Source organism: Amphiprion ocellaris, chromosome 14, assembly GCF_022539595.1.
Source record: "Amphiprion ocellaris isolate individual 3 ecotype Okinawa chromosome 14, ASM2253959v1, whole genome shotgun sequence".
NCBI lineage: Eukaryota > Metazoa > Chordata > Actinopteri > Pomacentridae > Amphiprion > Amphiprion ocellaris.
Window position 1 is genome coordinate 5071008 of NC_072779.1, and position 16560 is coordinate 5087567.

Below are 16560 nucleotides of genomic sequence, written 5' to 3' on the forward strand. Positions count from 1 at the left end.
CAGATTTACCAGCTAATGCGGGTGATAGCAAGGGGCAGGAGTCCTGCTTAGAGTGATAATTTCTGCTTTTTCCATTAAAAAACATTTGCGAAAGTTAGAAGAATAGAGTGGAAAAGTAGATTAAGTAGTGCAGATTTCCTTTTTTTTGTACCCATGTCTGAAACAAAGAAAGAGGAAGTGTAATCCACTATTTCATTTCCGAATATAACATCAGAAGTGTAATAAAGATAGTGTTGGAGTCTTGCTCCTATCATCATTTTTTGATAGATTTCTGTAAAATGTGAACAACACACTGACGGTAGATAGTGCTGAGTATTGATTGTAGGCCACAGCTGAACAGTGAAGGGAACAACTGTTTTGTGTTGCTGGGTGAATGAAACCGAGCTGTGGAGCTGTCCACGGTGCTGAACCTACTTGAGCTTATAGCACATCCCTGCTTGATAATCCCTCTAGTTCAGTCTATTACAAAGCAAACTACTGCAGACACAGCTACAGGGATACCTTGATGTGCAAAACAGATCATTTCTCTGAAACAGATGCACTGTGGGAAGAAGGTTTGGTGCACTTTTCATAATGCTTTCATATAAATTAGACAATTTTCAGTGTAGGCTGTATATAAAACATGATTGCAGCATTAATGATACTGCAACCAACAGTCACATGACAAAAAATTAGGGACTTCTCAGTTGAACTGAACTGCAGGCTGAATATATTCACATTCCATGCTGGGTGAGAGGAGATAATAGGTGATGAGTATAGTAACACATTCAAAATGTAAGTAGAGAAATATGCATAGCAAGTAGAGTGAGCATTTGTTTCAGTATTGGTAACACTTGTGGGCACTCGGAAAGTTGTATACATGTTGATACCAGAATGTTTAAATTTTTGCAAAACAAATAAAGAAATTCACATTTTTTTGTTTTGCATACTGTACAAACTACATTTGACTACTTTTCACCACTTCTAGCCATGGCTTCATTGTGCCCATAGAGGTGCATGACTTTATATTGCAGTGAAAATGAGTCAACAGTGAGTAAAAATGACAGGAGTAAAGCAAAACAAATAAAAAATGTAAACTTGTATTCTTTTCAACAGCCAGCAGTGGACAGCACCTCTGGCTGCCAAAAGAAGTCAAAGTGTATAGAAGTCTTTGAAAAAACAACTCTGATTATCACTTAAGTTATTTTCTCAGTAATTTTTTTCCAAATGACCCTTTGGTCTTGCTAGTTTCAAGATATTTTAAATTAAAGCATGATGGTCATTGAGTAAATTATAGTCCTCTTTAAAGTTAACTAGACGATGAAACAATGTATGTTTTCAAAAGACCAACATGTGCGACTCGGGATCATTAGTGTACAAACCAGTGGGGGAGGTTGCATGAATGAAAACTGTGGTTCAATGTCTGACTTGTTTAGTAATAATAATGGTAATAATTAGGATGCAGACAATTATTTCTGTTGACATTGAAGCAGCTGAAAATACATCAAGTAGGCACATGGACAGATTACAATCACAGTTTGTGTCAGTGTGTGTGTGCATTCTCTACCTGCACAAAGGACACCGGATCAGTTACCCTACACACAGAATACACTGTAAATGTATTTTTTAAAATTTATAATTATCTTAGTGTATTACATTGTTAATACAAAGTGTCACAAGAGTCTAATCACTTCTGATATTCTGTGTATTGTATCTGGTTCTGTTGTTTTATTTATTTACACTCTCTGAGGGTGAACCAAGGCAGTTCAGTTGTGTGCTGCAAAAATGTAATAAAACCATGAGCTAAAACGGCCATCAAAGCTCAGGAGGGCTAACAGGAGCTGCTGAGTCAGGTGACATGTCCTCTTCACCTATGCAGTAATCCATCTATGGGGGCCAGTTAAGGAGAATGACTTCAATTCAGTTTAAAACAAAACCAGTCAAAACTCCTGTCTCCACAAAGTGCTACAAAACGTGCAAAATAGGGATATAAAGACTAATTTACTGAGTGGTTGATTCAGTGGTTTTTAACAAGAATTGATCAGAGTATAATTATGAATTAGAAGTAATTAAAGTGATGTCTCACTCTATGAAGGCCTGCTTTAAGGCAGTTTTCACTTCAAAGCATTCCGCACTTTTCCCCTGATAAAAGAGAATTATTATCAGAATCCAAAAAGACATTTCACTAATGTGAAAAGCTTTGCGTCAATGTCTGTAATGTCGTGTGATTTTGCAACCCACTAGGCATAAATTAGAAAGTCAAGATAATTTTTTGATGTAAAAATGGAGCACAGCATGTTTTTGGAAGTGTGTGCTTTTTTGCCGTTCCTAAAATCGTGGGCTCTATGTCAGGACTAATTTTTAAATTTTCCATTTTAAAGTTTAAAAGGGTAGAAAGTAGAATAAATCCAGCATGAGAGGGACTGAAGGGAGGACAGTGTTGTTAGATGTCATAAGAGTTCATTGTTTCTATAGTGACTTCAAGAGATGTACAGAAAGGGATGAAAAATAAAGCTTCTTTAATGTTCTTCTAACACAACATGGCCCGTGAAAGCTCCACTGTGACATGTACACATCATGAAACCAGTGTATTGCTACAGGATCAGAGTGCAGCTGTACATCACAGAGCCTGATGCTACAGCAGACATCAGAGAGCTCTCCTCTGATGAGCTCCATGTCTTAACTCCACCAGCATCGCCACACACCACAGCCTACAGCTTCAGACAAACAATGCAGCATTGTAAGAATTAAGCTAGACTTCATTTAAGTACCCACAAATAAAAAGGACACTCGTGGAATATAAGAACAGTATTTAAAAGGTAGCAAAGACTGTCATCAAGGCCGTTTTGCTATTCAAACACACTCAGCCTGAGAAGAACGAGCCACAGAAAGAGCCTTTTGAGTTATCTGATAGCAATATAACAACAATTATAAGGTACGCTTTCATCACATTTCACTGATATAGATGCAGATCCTGACAAATACAGTTTGATATAGTGTAGTACGTGAGGACAGTCAGATAGACACTTATGAAGACAAGATGAAGTGATATTTCTTTCGTATTCATATTTCACTCAACTCAAAACACTGTTCCTAAAGCAAAGCATGGTTTATTTGCACGCCGTTGCAGTTGTTTACTTTGTCTGGTGTTTATAACATTCATTCCTCAGCATCTGTAGGAAACATTTGGGCCCATGCTTATTCATTTTCCCTTCATTTATTTTGTTTGGTTTTGTTTAGAACATCACATTTGGTTGATCCTGAATGTGAGCGACTACCTGATGAACACGTTGGTTTTATTTCTGTAGTATCCATCGGATTACTCCCACACACTTTCAGGGGTCAACTGAATTTTACCACTGTGGAGGATTAAAATGTGTGGATACACTGTATGTTTTCATTAAATATGTACATTTATTTTCAGCTTATTTGTTCCAGATGTTTACAGGGTCTTGGGCTGACACTTAATTAACAACTAAGCTGAACAAAAAAAAGTCAACATTTTTTTTTCTCTCTGCATAAACTTGTACATCATAAACTCTTGAAATAATGCAGAAAAAAGCTGTCTCAGTAACACATGATTTTTTCCCCCTCTCTTTTCTTTTCATCTTGTAGCAAATGGCAGCGAGCTCTTTATTGGCAGCGTCCGGTACGAAGACACCGGAGCCTACACCTGCATCGCCAAGAATGAGGTGGGAGTGGACGAGGATATTTCCTCTCTCTTTGTAGAGGATTCGGCCAAGAAGACTCGTAAGTCCAACAGTGTCACATTTCACTTTTTACTGTACAAAATAAAATTTAACACAGTAACAATAACTTTTAGGGCTGTAGTCTCTATGTTGACTGGTTAGTCAATATGCTGTCATCTGACCAATCTCTCAAAGGTGTTCTGTATTTCCCAACTTTAAACTCAGCCAATTTACAAGACACAGCCAGGTCTACCTTATATAACTAGTGTTGCTTTCGTCAACGAAAATTATGACGAAATGTCGTCGTCAACGAACCTTTATCACTTGACGAAATCGAGACGAGACGAAACGTAAATGGTGGTTATGTGACGATTACTATAATAAAATATATAATACAATATTGTTGACGAATAAAAACGAGACGAAATTCGGTTTACAAAATAAAAACTCTGCTGAAATGTCTCTTCATTTTCGTTGACCAAAACGAGACGAGACGAAATAACATTTAAATGTTTAGTCGCGTTTATTATTTTGCAGTATTTCTGTTCCCCAGGAAGTGACATCGCACTGCGCTGACGCAGGCGACGTCACTTCCTCAATCTCCACTCGTGGCATTATTTAGATGCATCTGCGGTGGGATCATGGCAGGACACTGTTCCCCAGCTTTCGGGCAGCTGGGGAGAAAACGAAGAAGCGACATATGGACATACTTTGTTTACATACAAGTGGAAAACAAAACGGAATGTGTCGTGGAAAAAGACGGGGAGAAATGCGACAAACTTAAAAAGGCATCTCAAGAGCTTCCATGGTGAAAGCGAGGTAAGTTATGACATTAACGTTACTTTCTATTTTTGAAAGCTCATGCAAAGTCATGAGGCTGTGGTTATGTCACATTTTAACGTTAGCTTTAATGTTAGACGTTAGCCACTGGAGATGAAAACGACTGAGACAAACGTGTGTGACTAGTATGTGACTAGTATGTGTGTGACTAGCAGTGTGTGTGTGAGACCGAGAGAGAGACTAGCATGTGTGCGATTAGCGTGTGTATTTATTTGTGTACATAAGAGTGTAAACTGGGTTTCTCCAAAATATCTGCTAAATATAGTTTGTGAGAACTTGTTGTGTATCCACAGCAACACATATATCTATTAGCTTTATCTGGGAGCTAATTTAGTCAATGCGTTTTGTTATTCACATAGCCATCACATTGAACTGAATTTGGCATCAACAACATGATTTTGAATACCATATTGAACACATTTAAACAAATGGCATTTGCATTAACATGCCTCCCTGCTTAGTTTATGACTACTTCTGTTTTGATTATGTAACTTTTTTTCTTTGACGGATGGTCAAGTCACTCACTCAAAGGTTGATTTACCAAGATAAAAATCATGGCAAGAATTTATGCTACCTAATATTTACAACAGTTCCAGAGGCTGCATCCGTCCTGACATTGCATCTATTCCTGTGCTAGATTCAAGATAGATCATCAGTGAAGCAAGTCCCACCCAAGAAGAAGGACAAGCCAACTAGTGCTCAGGATTTCTTTGCCACAAGAAGGTACAGTGACAATTCCCCAGAGCAACAGACCAAAGAGGAGGGGATAGCACAGTGGATAGGCTGCACAGGACTCCCAGCACGAATTGTTGAAGATGAGGAGTTCATTGCCATGATGGCAAAAATGGACAAAAAGTTCAAAGTGCCAAAAAGACATCAAATTTTAAACTTGATTGACAAAATGTACAAAGAAGAGAAAGAAAAGATCAAACAAAAGCTGGCCACAGCACGCAGAATTTTTTTGGTATGTGGCAACCAGTTTTAAAACAAGACATCCAGGAAGTTACAGTTCACATAGTTGCTGCTGTTGTATGCAGTCAGTGCCATCAGTTGTGGTGTTCTTTTCAGTTTCAGTTTACAAGCAAGATAACACAGACACATTTTATTATGTTATTGTTGTGAATTGCATTCATGCACTTTATTTCTCTTTATGTTAAACTTGAATGTATTTTTTTCCTGCCAGTCATGTGATGCTATTTTATATATTTTATTTAAATTTATGTGTGTGTACCTACATGTTTGGTTGGTAAAATAAATGTGTTGACCAGAGCATCCTCCATGTCTGGAGTGAGTATATTCTTGAGTTTATAAGTTAACAAAAATATAATAATAAGATAACTATGTTTAATTTGTGAAATGGGTTTGACTAAAAGAAAAAAATGGTTTTGTCTATACTATACAAGGAAATTATACTATATTGATTGGGTTAAATAGAATTGCATTACTAAAAAGAGAGTAAAACATAATTTTCATTGACTAAAACTAGACTAAAATGTCATCAGTTTTCGTCGACTAAAACAAGACGAAAATAGTCATAGGTTATTCTGACTAAAATAATTTTTCCTTCCACGAGTAGATACAATTTTAGTTGATTTTCTATGGTTGGCTACATCCCCAGTAACTTTACATTAACATATCTTATCTGTGTAAGACATTATTCCAAAATTAATTAGGGCCTTCATGTTTTGCTGCAAATTGCATGGTTTTGTAAGCTGACAAAAATCTCCATGGTTTTAAACAATGTATAAGTAATGTGCAAAGATAAGACGCTTGCACGGGAGCAGCAACAGTAGCTTCAGTTCTCCATCCATGTCTACATAAAATGCATTCAGGTACTGTGTAGGTGTGTTTTGGTAGCATTTGGTCAAGATACAATCACTGTAGTAGATTGTGTAAAAGAAAATAAACATAATCACAATTGATTACAAAGCCTCTAGAGATGAAAAAATGAAGCATCCCATTTTAAAGTCATGTATGAGCTGAATGACTGGAAACACACTGTTGAAATACCTCCTTTGTAGCATTTGCAAATGTTCCGTACATCTCCTGCATTTTTACCACAGTGAGCACAAAAGCTAATGAGCAAAAAACTGCTTCATGTCAGCTGACATTGAGCTGATTCCTTATGTTTTCAAACTGCAGAAAAAATAAGGGAAAATAAACAGCCCCTAGCAGTAATGGATATTACATTAACAATAAAACAGCAGTGCAGCACACCAGACTACACAGTTGAAGTTCTAGCACAGCTGCACTTAAGAGCCTGCCTTCTTTTCTAGTAATGCTGAGATCAGACCACACAGAAGAAGCTCTATCATGTCTCAACCCAACAACCCTGGGGTTTCCAGATCAAAAATGAACACCAGACACAACAATTGCTCATTTTATCTTATTTCTTTTAAAGTGGGAGAGAACAGATGGAACTGGGACATCTCACAGTTTGATGGCTTATATGAAGTGTTTGATGTGGATGACCCAGAGGAGAACAGAGAGACTTTGTGAGAAATACAGCTTTATTGCATTTCAGTCAATCTCTAACCATTTTACTACCACCGGGAACATTTTACCAAAATAATTACACCTGTGGGTGTGCACACATTTACAGTTGTTTAGGAACGTACTCAGGCTCCTTCACTTTTTGCAATTTTAAATTGGTAACATTGCCCTTTGGTCCCATCAGCCAGCTCCCAATAACCCACAATGTTGAAGTGAAGACACATTTTTAGAAATAAAACCTTCACAGTTTTATTTAAAATTAAAAACTGAAAATCCTCATTTACAAAAGAATATAAAAAACGGAAACCTCTTTGGCAACAGTGGCAGTTCAAACCTTGTTGGGTAAGTTTCTGCAGGCTTTGCACACATGGCTTTGGACAGTTTATCTTCTGCTCTCTGGCAGATCCCCTCAAGCTCCTTCAGATTGATTTGGAAGCATCTGGGAACTGTCATCCTCCGGTCTCTCCACCGATGATTTATGGGGTTTAAGTCTGGGCTTTGAATGGGCCACTCAAGGACAGTCAAGCGCCTGTCCTGAAGTCACTCTACCATTGTCTTGGCTGTATGCTTTGGGTTATTGTCGTGCTAACAACGAACCATTGCACCAGATAATTTGCACTGTGGAGCAGGTTTTCCTCAGGACTGTTCAGTAGAGGCTACTGGCAGACTATGCCATATCCCAAATGCTAAATAGTACCTGGTGTTCCCCAGACAAAATGTTGGAGTTCTGCCTAAACAGTTAAATCTTTACTTCATTAAATCAGTCTTCTTCAATGTGCCTTTATAGCCCTAGAGTGCAGTTGAGATGTTTGTCCTTCTGGCAGGTCCTCCAATCCCTGCAGATAACTTCTGAAGCTCTTTTGAACTCACTGTTGGGGTCTTGGTCACCTCCCTGACTAAGACCTTTCTTGCTCAGTTGCCTTGTTTTGGCAGACGAGTCCTTGGTGGTTCCAAACCTCTTCTATTTCTGTTATTGTTTCCTCCTTGCTTCTGGGAACACTCTGAGCTTTAGAAATAGTTTTATACCTTTTTCCTGATCTTTGCCTTGCCACATGTTTTCATGGTGATTCACAGAGAGTTACTTAGGCTACATGGTTCAGTTTTTGACTTGGCATACAGTGTGAATTTTTAGACTTTTTTTATTCACAGATGTGTCTTTCTGAACTGTCCGACTATGCCATTAGTGGACTCCAGTCAAGTTCCAGACATACCGCAAAGATTGTTTCAGAAAAAAAAGATGCATCTCACCACAATCTGGATTGCCACAGCAATGAATCTGAATACTTTTGTAAATGTGAAATTTTAGTTTTTGACTTTTAAGAAATGTGCAAAAATGTTCCAAAAACATGTTGTCATTATGGTTGGTATGGTAGGCTGATGGAGGAAAAACTGCATACTTTCGTTATTTAAAATGCAATTTACAACGCAATAGCATGTGCAAAGAGTCTGAATACTTTTTGAAGAGACTGTTTATTTGTTGTACCCATAATATGCCCCTTTTTTACTGACTGAGAAGAAAAACATTCAGCACTAAGTGACAAAGATTTTTGATGTTGTCAAATCGAACAGTGAAGTCAGTCTGTGCATTAAAGGCAGGACAAATACAATCATTGATCAGAGTCTAAGGTGTAGACTGCCAGATCTCTAAGCCAGTCACAGCAAGAAGTTATGACACAGCCCTAATCTGACCTCAAAAGACAAAAACATTTTGTAATCTGATCCTAGCAAACAGTTGTTTTATGGAAGTGTTATGGTTCAATTCATTCAGTTTTAATGATGAATCGATGCAAATGGTTAGTTAGGGGAAGTTCAATCACTAAAGAACATCTAAAAACCAAACAAAGACCTTTTGTTTTACCTTTTTTTTTTTTTCATTCAGCGTGTGGTTTGAACAAAAACACAATCTGACCGGACAACCCAGAGTTTGATTTCTTTCTGTGTTTTCATAATGCAAAAGGATCAATTCTCTATTCTGACTGTGTCGGCAGTGCAAGAGGCTCTGCTCATTTTTTTAAAAAGTGATTTCACTGAAATAGAAGGTTTTAGACAATCAGCTCACATATTTTATGTTTCTTTGATATTCAGTCTTTCATTAGATTGCATCATTCTGATGAGTGAATGATAGCTACCTAGAAAGAGCTTCTCAGGCCAGTTGAAATTAAACTGAATAATCGATGCCTTGTCTTCTCTCAAGACAAAAGTGATCTCATGATTTGGGAGGAAATATGGACCTGTCAGGAGCAGTGAGGAACATTTTGTAGCTGTCAAATATGTTTTTTCTTGACTTGGCATGAGATAAATCATCTCCTGTTTCCTAGAAGAGGTCTCTTTTTTCTTAGGGTGAATTAATGTTTTTCTCTTCGTTTCTCCCCTTCCTTTCCTTTTCTATGGCTCATCGGCTGATTCTGCAGTTGCAAACATTCTGTGGAGAGAAGAAGGTAATACATTACAGTTCTCAAATTGCCTTTGTATTCTTTTGAATAAGAAACTGCGGCGAGCATGTTTTGTTGCTCTTCAGGGCCTGCAGCTGGATAATTACAACTTCCCAAGATGCTTGCCCTGCTGTCCAGAAGAATCACAAAGTTCCTTTCTCCCCAGCAAAACTTTTCTTCAAGTCTTGCTTTCCTCCCTTGCATGCCTAAAGTGTTTCATCCCTTTGCTGCTTTCTAATACATTTTGTTTCAGATCACCTACGGGGGAAACACACAAGCAGGAATTTCATGTACTTTGCAAATAATACCACAGACCCAGGGTGGTGGCTGGAATAAAAATAACTCTGTGGTTTTCAGCAGTATACAAATCCATCCTGTGTTTATGCTGTATATATTATTACCACATCAGCATTACCACAACTACAGTTTTACTACTTTATTGGAAAACCCATTGCTGTTTAGAGAACACTACAAACCTAATCTGTTCTGTATACATCACCGCCACATCAGGTTTACCACAAAACCAAAAGAAGCCGGAGTGGTTTAGAGTAGTGTAAGCATTTGGATTATTTGTGAGTGTTTATCAGCGCTGGGAAACTATATTTGCCTCATTAACATTGTGTGTGAGCAAAAGTGCTTGTTTTTGCGTCTGTATGAATAAATCTTGTGTATTTTGCATCTTTTTTTTCTGACAGTATGTCTCAGACTGTTGAGCAGTACACATTCTCTGACATCTGACAGTGTGAAAGTGCAAAAATAATGTCTTAACAGTCTGACAAGTCAATCACTGCCAGTTTTTTGTCGATGCATGCATCTGCTAAATGTTTATGCAAGCTGCAAGCGTGTATACATGCTTATGCTTATCATCTCTGCTCATGTGATACATCCCTGACAGCGGTATGAGCTTGTTGCTCTTCCAAATGCCTTAACAGCAGACTGTGATCTCTTTTTTGAAGATGATCTTTTTTTGGCAGTTTGCCTTTGTTACATGGGTGCAATATAGACAGACAGTAAAGGTGGGGAAACAGGGCAGAGTTGCTGTAAAGGTCCAGCCAGCCTGGAATTGGATTGGGGATTTTATTGTATTTGTGCCCATCAGGTGTGCACCCTACAGCCTTCAGCTATCAGGTTTCCCCAGACTGTGATCCTCGCTAACTCATCACCAGCTGTTTACACCGAGCAGAGAAAGATGTGAAATGTTTCCTCACTCAGACAGTATATTTAATTTGACAGCTCCGACTACAGTATTCTGTGGACACGTTGCTGACAAGGCCCTTTGCAGGCGTTGTCAGAACAACTGGCAGCCACACACTGCCCATCCCCACTAACATGATAGCATGCTAACGGGAGTCTTGCTGCGTCTTCCCCGGTAGGAAAATTGAAATGCCATTAACCAAAGTCAGATAACGTGGGGGTGGGATTACCTGCCATTTTTAATTTGTACTTGTTGCCTTTTTTGAAAAAAAGCATTTTTGTCAACTTTTTTTCTGTCTTCCTGTCTTGTGTTCTAGGACTGAGTGTGGGGAACATGTTCTACGTGTTTTCTGATGAGGGCATCACGGTTCTTCAGCCCAGTGAATGTGAAATACGCAGACATATGAAGCGGACAGAGAGGATTGTTGCTACCTATGTAAGCACATGGTGATTTAATATAAAAATAAATTCAATTAAAATAAAAGTATACAAAATGCACATACACTAATGTGTAGCCTATAGTTTAGCTTCAGGCTCCCTCCCTTTTGCACTAAATTAATTTCAGGATGCTTGTGTTCACAACTGCTGAGCCAGTGGCTTTAAAAATCAAATTATGTCTAAGGCAGAAAGATGCTACTTAGTGTATGTTTTTATATTAGGGATGGCAGGCACTCATCACATCAGGTACATCGCGAAGAGTATCTCATTCCCAGAGAGTAAAGGGTCTAAATTACGCTGTTGTACCAAAATAAGAAAAGAGCGACTGCAAGGCACCAGTTGTTATATTCCTCAAAGTGCAAAAATAATTGTCCATTAAATGTCCCAGCTCAGTGAACACACTGAATAAATCATCGAGCCCTGTCGATCTGAAAAATCAATCTGTCCAACCATCTTTGTACTATATTTACTCATTCAAGTCCGGTGTGGAAGAAAATTGCCACCAAAACAAAGACCCTCCTTATCCTCTCCCTCTTTTCAGTGGTACTCCTCACCCTACTAAATGTAATGGGATTACTTGTGTCCATTAGTCAACAGCTGGCAACAATAGAGTGTATAGAGTCTATACCGCCGACCCTGGGGTTTTTAATCCACTAGAGAACATCCCTCTTTCAGAACAAAGGGCGTTAGATGGTAAAAGTTGCTTGTTCCTCTGAGGGATTTGGGTTTTACAGGAGCCTGTAATTGTATTAGAGATCAATACAAACTCAGTAAGCCATGTGTTAGCCAGTTCCTGCTATAAACAGCAGTTTCTCCACTTTGGTGAGGTGGAGAGGAGGTGGAAACTCCTGCAACCTTTGTGTGTGTGTGTGTGTGTGTGTGTGTGTGCGTGCGTGCGTGCGTGCGTGCGTGCGTGCGTGCGTGCGTGCGTGCGTGCGTGCGTGCGTGCGTGCGTGCATTAGTGATTACATCAGTATATATAGTGCGAGTGAGCAAGTGTGTACATAAGTGTCTTGTCAGCAAAGACGGTGGGCTGCAGGGCCTGTAGAGGAGCTATGTTACTTGGCGGTACATTAATCTGTCCATATTTGACTCAAACTGATGTAAAATCCCAAACTTTAGGACTGGAATCACTGTTTGTTAATGGAAATGACCATCAACTATTACCAATGCCAGTATCACTAACCAATATTACAAATGCAAATGTATGATTGGAATGACACACACAGAGGTAAAATCATCTGCATGCGTTTTGGGTTTGGCTGTGCAAAATGGTTTAACCCACTCAACCCCAGGCAGTTTCTCTATGCATTTTTTTTCTCCTGTCACATTTTTGTTTGCCATGGGCTTGTTATTCATTGCAGTGTAAAGTTATGCACCTCTATGGAAACATATAGAGAGAACTCATAAATGTCTTTACTACAGTTTAACGAAGTTATAATGCCATAAATCAGAAAAAATAAACAGAAGTTGGACTTGATTATTTATTTTACAAAAATGAAAAAGATAAAAACCTGTAATCAACATGTAAAACATTTTTCCAAGTACATACATGTCAAAAAAGCAGTGTTTCTACATACTATAGATATTTTACTACTTAAATTTTTAATGTTTTGCATACTTGCCTACTATTTGTCTACTATGCTGCTGCATAAACACAGCCTACAGTTCAGCAAAAAAGTCAACGAATTTTTATCATGCGACTGTTGGTTGCATTTCAGTTACTAATAGCTTCACAGTTGTGTGGGTAGTTTTTTAATTGAGCTATGTAGAATACAGTGACTTTGGTGAAATATTCAGACTCTAAAATTAGATTTAGTTATACTTTCCGATTCGACATCACGTAGCCAAGGAGTTCTTCAAAGTAGTTAAAAGTATGGTAAACATGTCTGTTTTTACAGTTTCTGTCTCTAAAAAAATTGTGTAATTTTGACAATTTTTAAAAATATAAGATGATTTTGAAACCTGCCGCTGGGCATTGGGATTGAGGGAGTTAAATCAATATCATGATATCTTTCCACTTTAAGCAATGTATGTCAATAAATGCTATAAATACTAAATGTAAATTAATGTAAAACAATGATACTTGAAGCAACTTGTCAGGTTAAAGATTGTTGTCAGTTCTTTAAAAGTGTGGATTTCTCTCTTTTCTTGTCAGACTGTATTTCATTGTAAATTCACTACATTTAGCTTCTCACCAGCTTTTTACTTCTACATGTCATTGGCCCTTTGCTCACCCCACATTTTCTGTCTGCCTCTACAACGCAAAGATGTCAAAACAGTCTTCAAAATAACAAAACTCTTCACACTCCTTCAACAGCATACGACAAGATGGCCCAAATGTTTGAATTACTGCCGAGCCCTAATCATTAGTGATGGATGGCAGAGTATAAAGCACCACACTGCTGATCTACGACACTGTGCTAAATCCTGCCAACCTTTTCCTCCCTCCGTTGCTCTTCTGCTCCTCCCATCATCCCCTCTGTTCTCTGTTGGTTCTTCCCAGGAGGAGATGTGCCCTAAAGGTGAGGGGGTGTCACCTCAGCACTGCGTGTGGTCCTCAGCAGTCAACATCAGGGATAAGTACATCTACGTGACCCAGCCCCTCCAGGGCCGACTGCTGGTTGTCGATATTCAAGCACAGAAGGTGGTGCAGGTGGGTGGAGCAGGTCATCAAGCACGCCTCTCAGGGCACAACAAAGGATAGTCTCAGAAATTATTTATTTATAAGGTAGGGACATTTTAAAGTTTCTTTTGAAAACTTTACACCAAGTTTGAGGCCTCAGAATCACGGCAAGATGGGAAAAAAGTGATCTCCTAACTCTAACATTCAAGTCTAGTTTTTTTTTTTTTTTTGAAACACAATAGAGCTGCTGAGTAGTTTGTTTCAATCATTTTTCTCTTATTTTGACCATCTCCTGCCAACTCAAGCAAACCTGACAAAACTACAGGTAGCAGGATTGACGTTAGCTCTGCAATGGAAAGAAAAAATATGAACTCACACATCATGTTGCTTCCCTTGGCCTGGGATGCAGTGACTCTTGACAAGTCAGCCAGTCCTGTCTAATTCATCTGCATATTGAGATCATATCAAATCACAGACACAAACAGATTTCTGTAGCAAACATCCAGACACAGTCAGAACACAATAGTTGCATAAAACAACCCTGCTTTTTTATTATTTCTATCCATATGAAACCAATCATCCTCCACACTTAAGGTGAGGTAGCTTTAGTTTCAGTCTTTCAGCATATGATTGTCACCATCAAGTGCATATTGGATTCTTTTGTCAAGGGTTTAGTGTATTCTTTACTGGGTCAAACAGAGATGATGTTTTCAATCAGCTTACAGATAGAGTTGGTAAAATCGGCAGCAACAGCTATCATATTAACAAGAAAACTGACATTTGTAGGCTAAAAACGAAAACCTGCCATGGACTTGTGTCTTTTCCCTAAAAATGACCATTTAATCAATTGTAAACTGCTTACACTCCATGGAACTGCAAGGGACCTGCAACAGAGTACTTTTATCTGTACCTGTATGATTTAGGACATTTGAAACTTTTACGTTAACATCTTTCCAAGTGCAGTTTTACTCTAGTGTCTAGCCTTCCTGTAGCTAAACATGTCAGATGTCATCACACTGTGATGTGCACTCAGTTCAGACTTGCCACACTATTGAACTGCCACCAGTGCAAAAAGGCGCATGGAAGGTAAAATAAATCAAATGCACCTCAAGCGCTTGAAACAATATGGTACCCAGGTGGGTGCTAGCTGCCTTGCCATTTATCTTGCCTGTAACGGCTGTTTAGAGACTAAATCCCTCAGGGGTCCTTCCCAGGGTCAGCATCATTTATACTGAGGTGCAGGATGAGAGGAAACAGGCCTAACTCAAGGAGAAGTAAGTGGAAGAGAAGAAGGGAGATGAGCCAAAGTCCAAAGAATGAGAGAAACTGCAAAAGAACAAGTAACAGCATAGAAATGTCAGAAGAAACATTTAACTTCACCCTGTTATCATCTGAGGAAAAAGGAGGACTAAATACGATACATAAGAACTTACAGAGACCCTTCTGAACACAGGTGAAATTGCTGTTCCACTTTAGTCAATACTACATGCTTGACTTTAGACACATTTTTGTTTTAGATATGTCTTTTTTTGTTTGTTTCAATTAAAACAACACCAAATACTAAATTATCTAACATTTTCTCACATATCCTTGATACCGAAGGTGATAAAATGCAGGGAGAAACATAGCTGACACATACAGCAAGGTATTCTCACAACATTTAAAGATCAGGTCATCACCTTTGGTGTATCACGACTCATCGGCTGCCCTTTTTTCTCTTTTACTCTGTTCAGCACTGTAAAACTGCCATCCGACCATTCATCGTCCTATCCTTTTCCCCCTCTCTCTTTCTTGAAGACCCTCTCTGGCCTCTGGGTGCAGAAGGTTAATGCATCTTCTCCTTTTTTATGTTTTTCTGTTATCTCAAGGCCCTTTTTTAGCTTCTTTTCGACAGTGTCCTTTACAATAGTAGAGAAGATGTTAGCCTCTGTATCTACCAACAGAAGTAATACATGAACAAAGCTATGCCTTTCAGAATTAGTTATGTCCAATTATCATGTTTTTTGAAAAGATAATCAAGCGTCACTTCTTTTTGTTCGTCAGAGAGCACACCAACAATTTCTTGGTAAAAATATGCACAGATTTCTTGTCTTAAAGCAAAAACAGGTAATTGAGTATCACTGATAAGACTGTTATTCCTGCTGAGCAAAGTTGTGGCCACTGTTGGGACAACTACTCTCAAATTTTACAGTAAAATACTATAGATGTCTCCTAAAAAGCAGTAACAACAAAGAGAAAATTGAAAGATAAAGAGCAAATTTAAATCTAGGTAAAAAGACTGCATTATTTATTGTATTCTTAGGTCCTTCATCTCAGTATATTTTGTTTACTCTAGTGAAATGTTGTCTTGTGCACCTTTTTAAAAATGTTTCATTCTTTTCCAAAGCCTTGATTCTTCAGGCACAGCTATGATTCCCATCAGACACTAGATGAAGGCTGTAAACATGTAGAGAAGCTACAACACTAAAGCCTTTCATAGTTTTCATGCTGTTCCACGCAGCGTTGTTATCTTTCTAACCTTGATTCTGAAGTGTCAGACCTGTGCCAGCTAAGCCTGCCATTGGGTCGGAAAACAATTGCCACATCAGCTAATTAAAATCAATGCCAGATGGTAAAAACCTCTGGTTATGTAGTGACTGCAGCTTGCTGTGGCGGTTCCTTTTGAGACTGCAGTAAATCAATAAGAGACGGCATCAAGATGTTATTTATTATTCCGTTACGCTTTGTCTTTTCTCTTAGCCCAGATGAGCATCTTCGTTCAAGCAGTTTAAAGATGATAATAATACATTTTATTTGTATAGTGCTTTTCAAAACACTCAAAGACACGTTACATATAAAATCAACAAACATTAAAATAGAGGAGCATCAA

At 38.4% G+C, this 16560-nt stretch overlaps 1 protein-coding gene and 1 long non-coding RNA gene across 3 annotated transcripts in view; both read left to right on the top strand.

The window, feature by feature from the left end:
* The window catches only part of fstl4 (follistatin-like 4), a 257662-nt gene that overhangs the window by 226154 nt on the left and 14948 nt on the right, over positions 1-16560 (top strand). For both annotated transcript variants that reach the window (XM_023266557.3, XM_023266556.3), the window contains 4 exons: positions 3595-3729; positions 9413-9439; positions 10945-11063; positions 13572-13721. In XM_023266557.3, the coding sequence (XP_023122325.2) occupies positions 3595-3729; positions 9413-9439; positions 10945-11063; positions 13572-13721 (431 nt within the window). The remainder of the gene's footprint in view (positions 1-3594; positions 3730-9412; positions 9440-10944; positions 11064-13571; positions 13722-16560) is intronic.
* Positions 3745-5780, top strand: LOC129350523 (uncharacterized). Its single transcript, XR_008603960.1, has 2 exons — positions 3745-4487; positions 5146-5780. It is a non-coding gene; the product is annotated as an uncharacterized LOC129350523 (long non-coding RNA).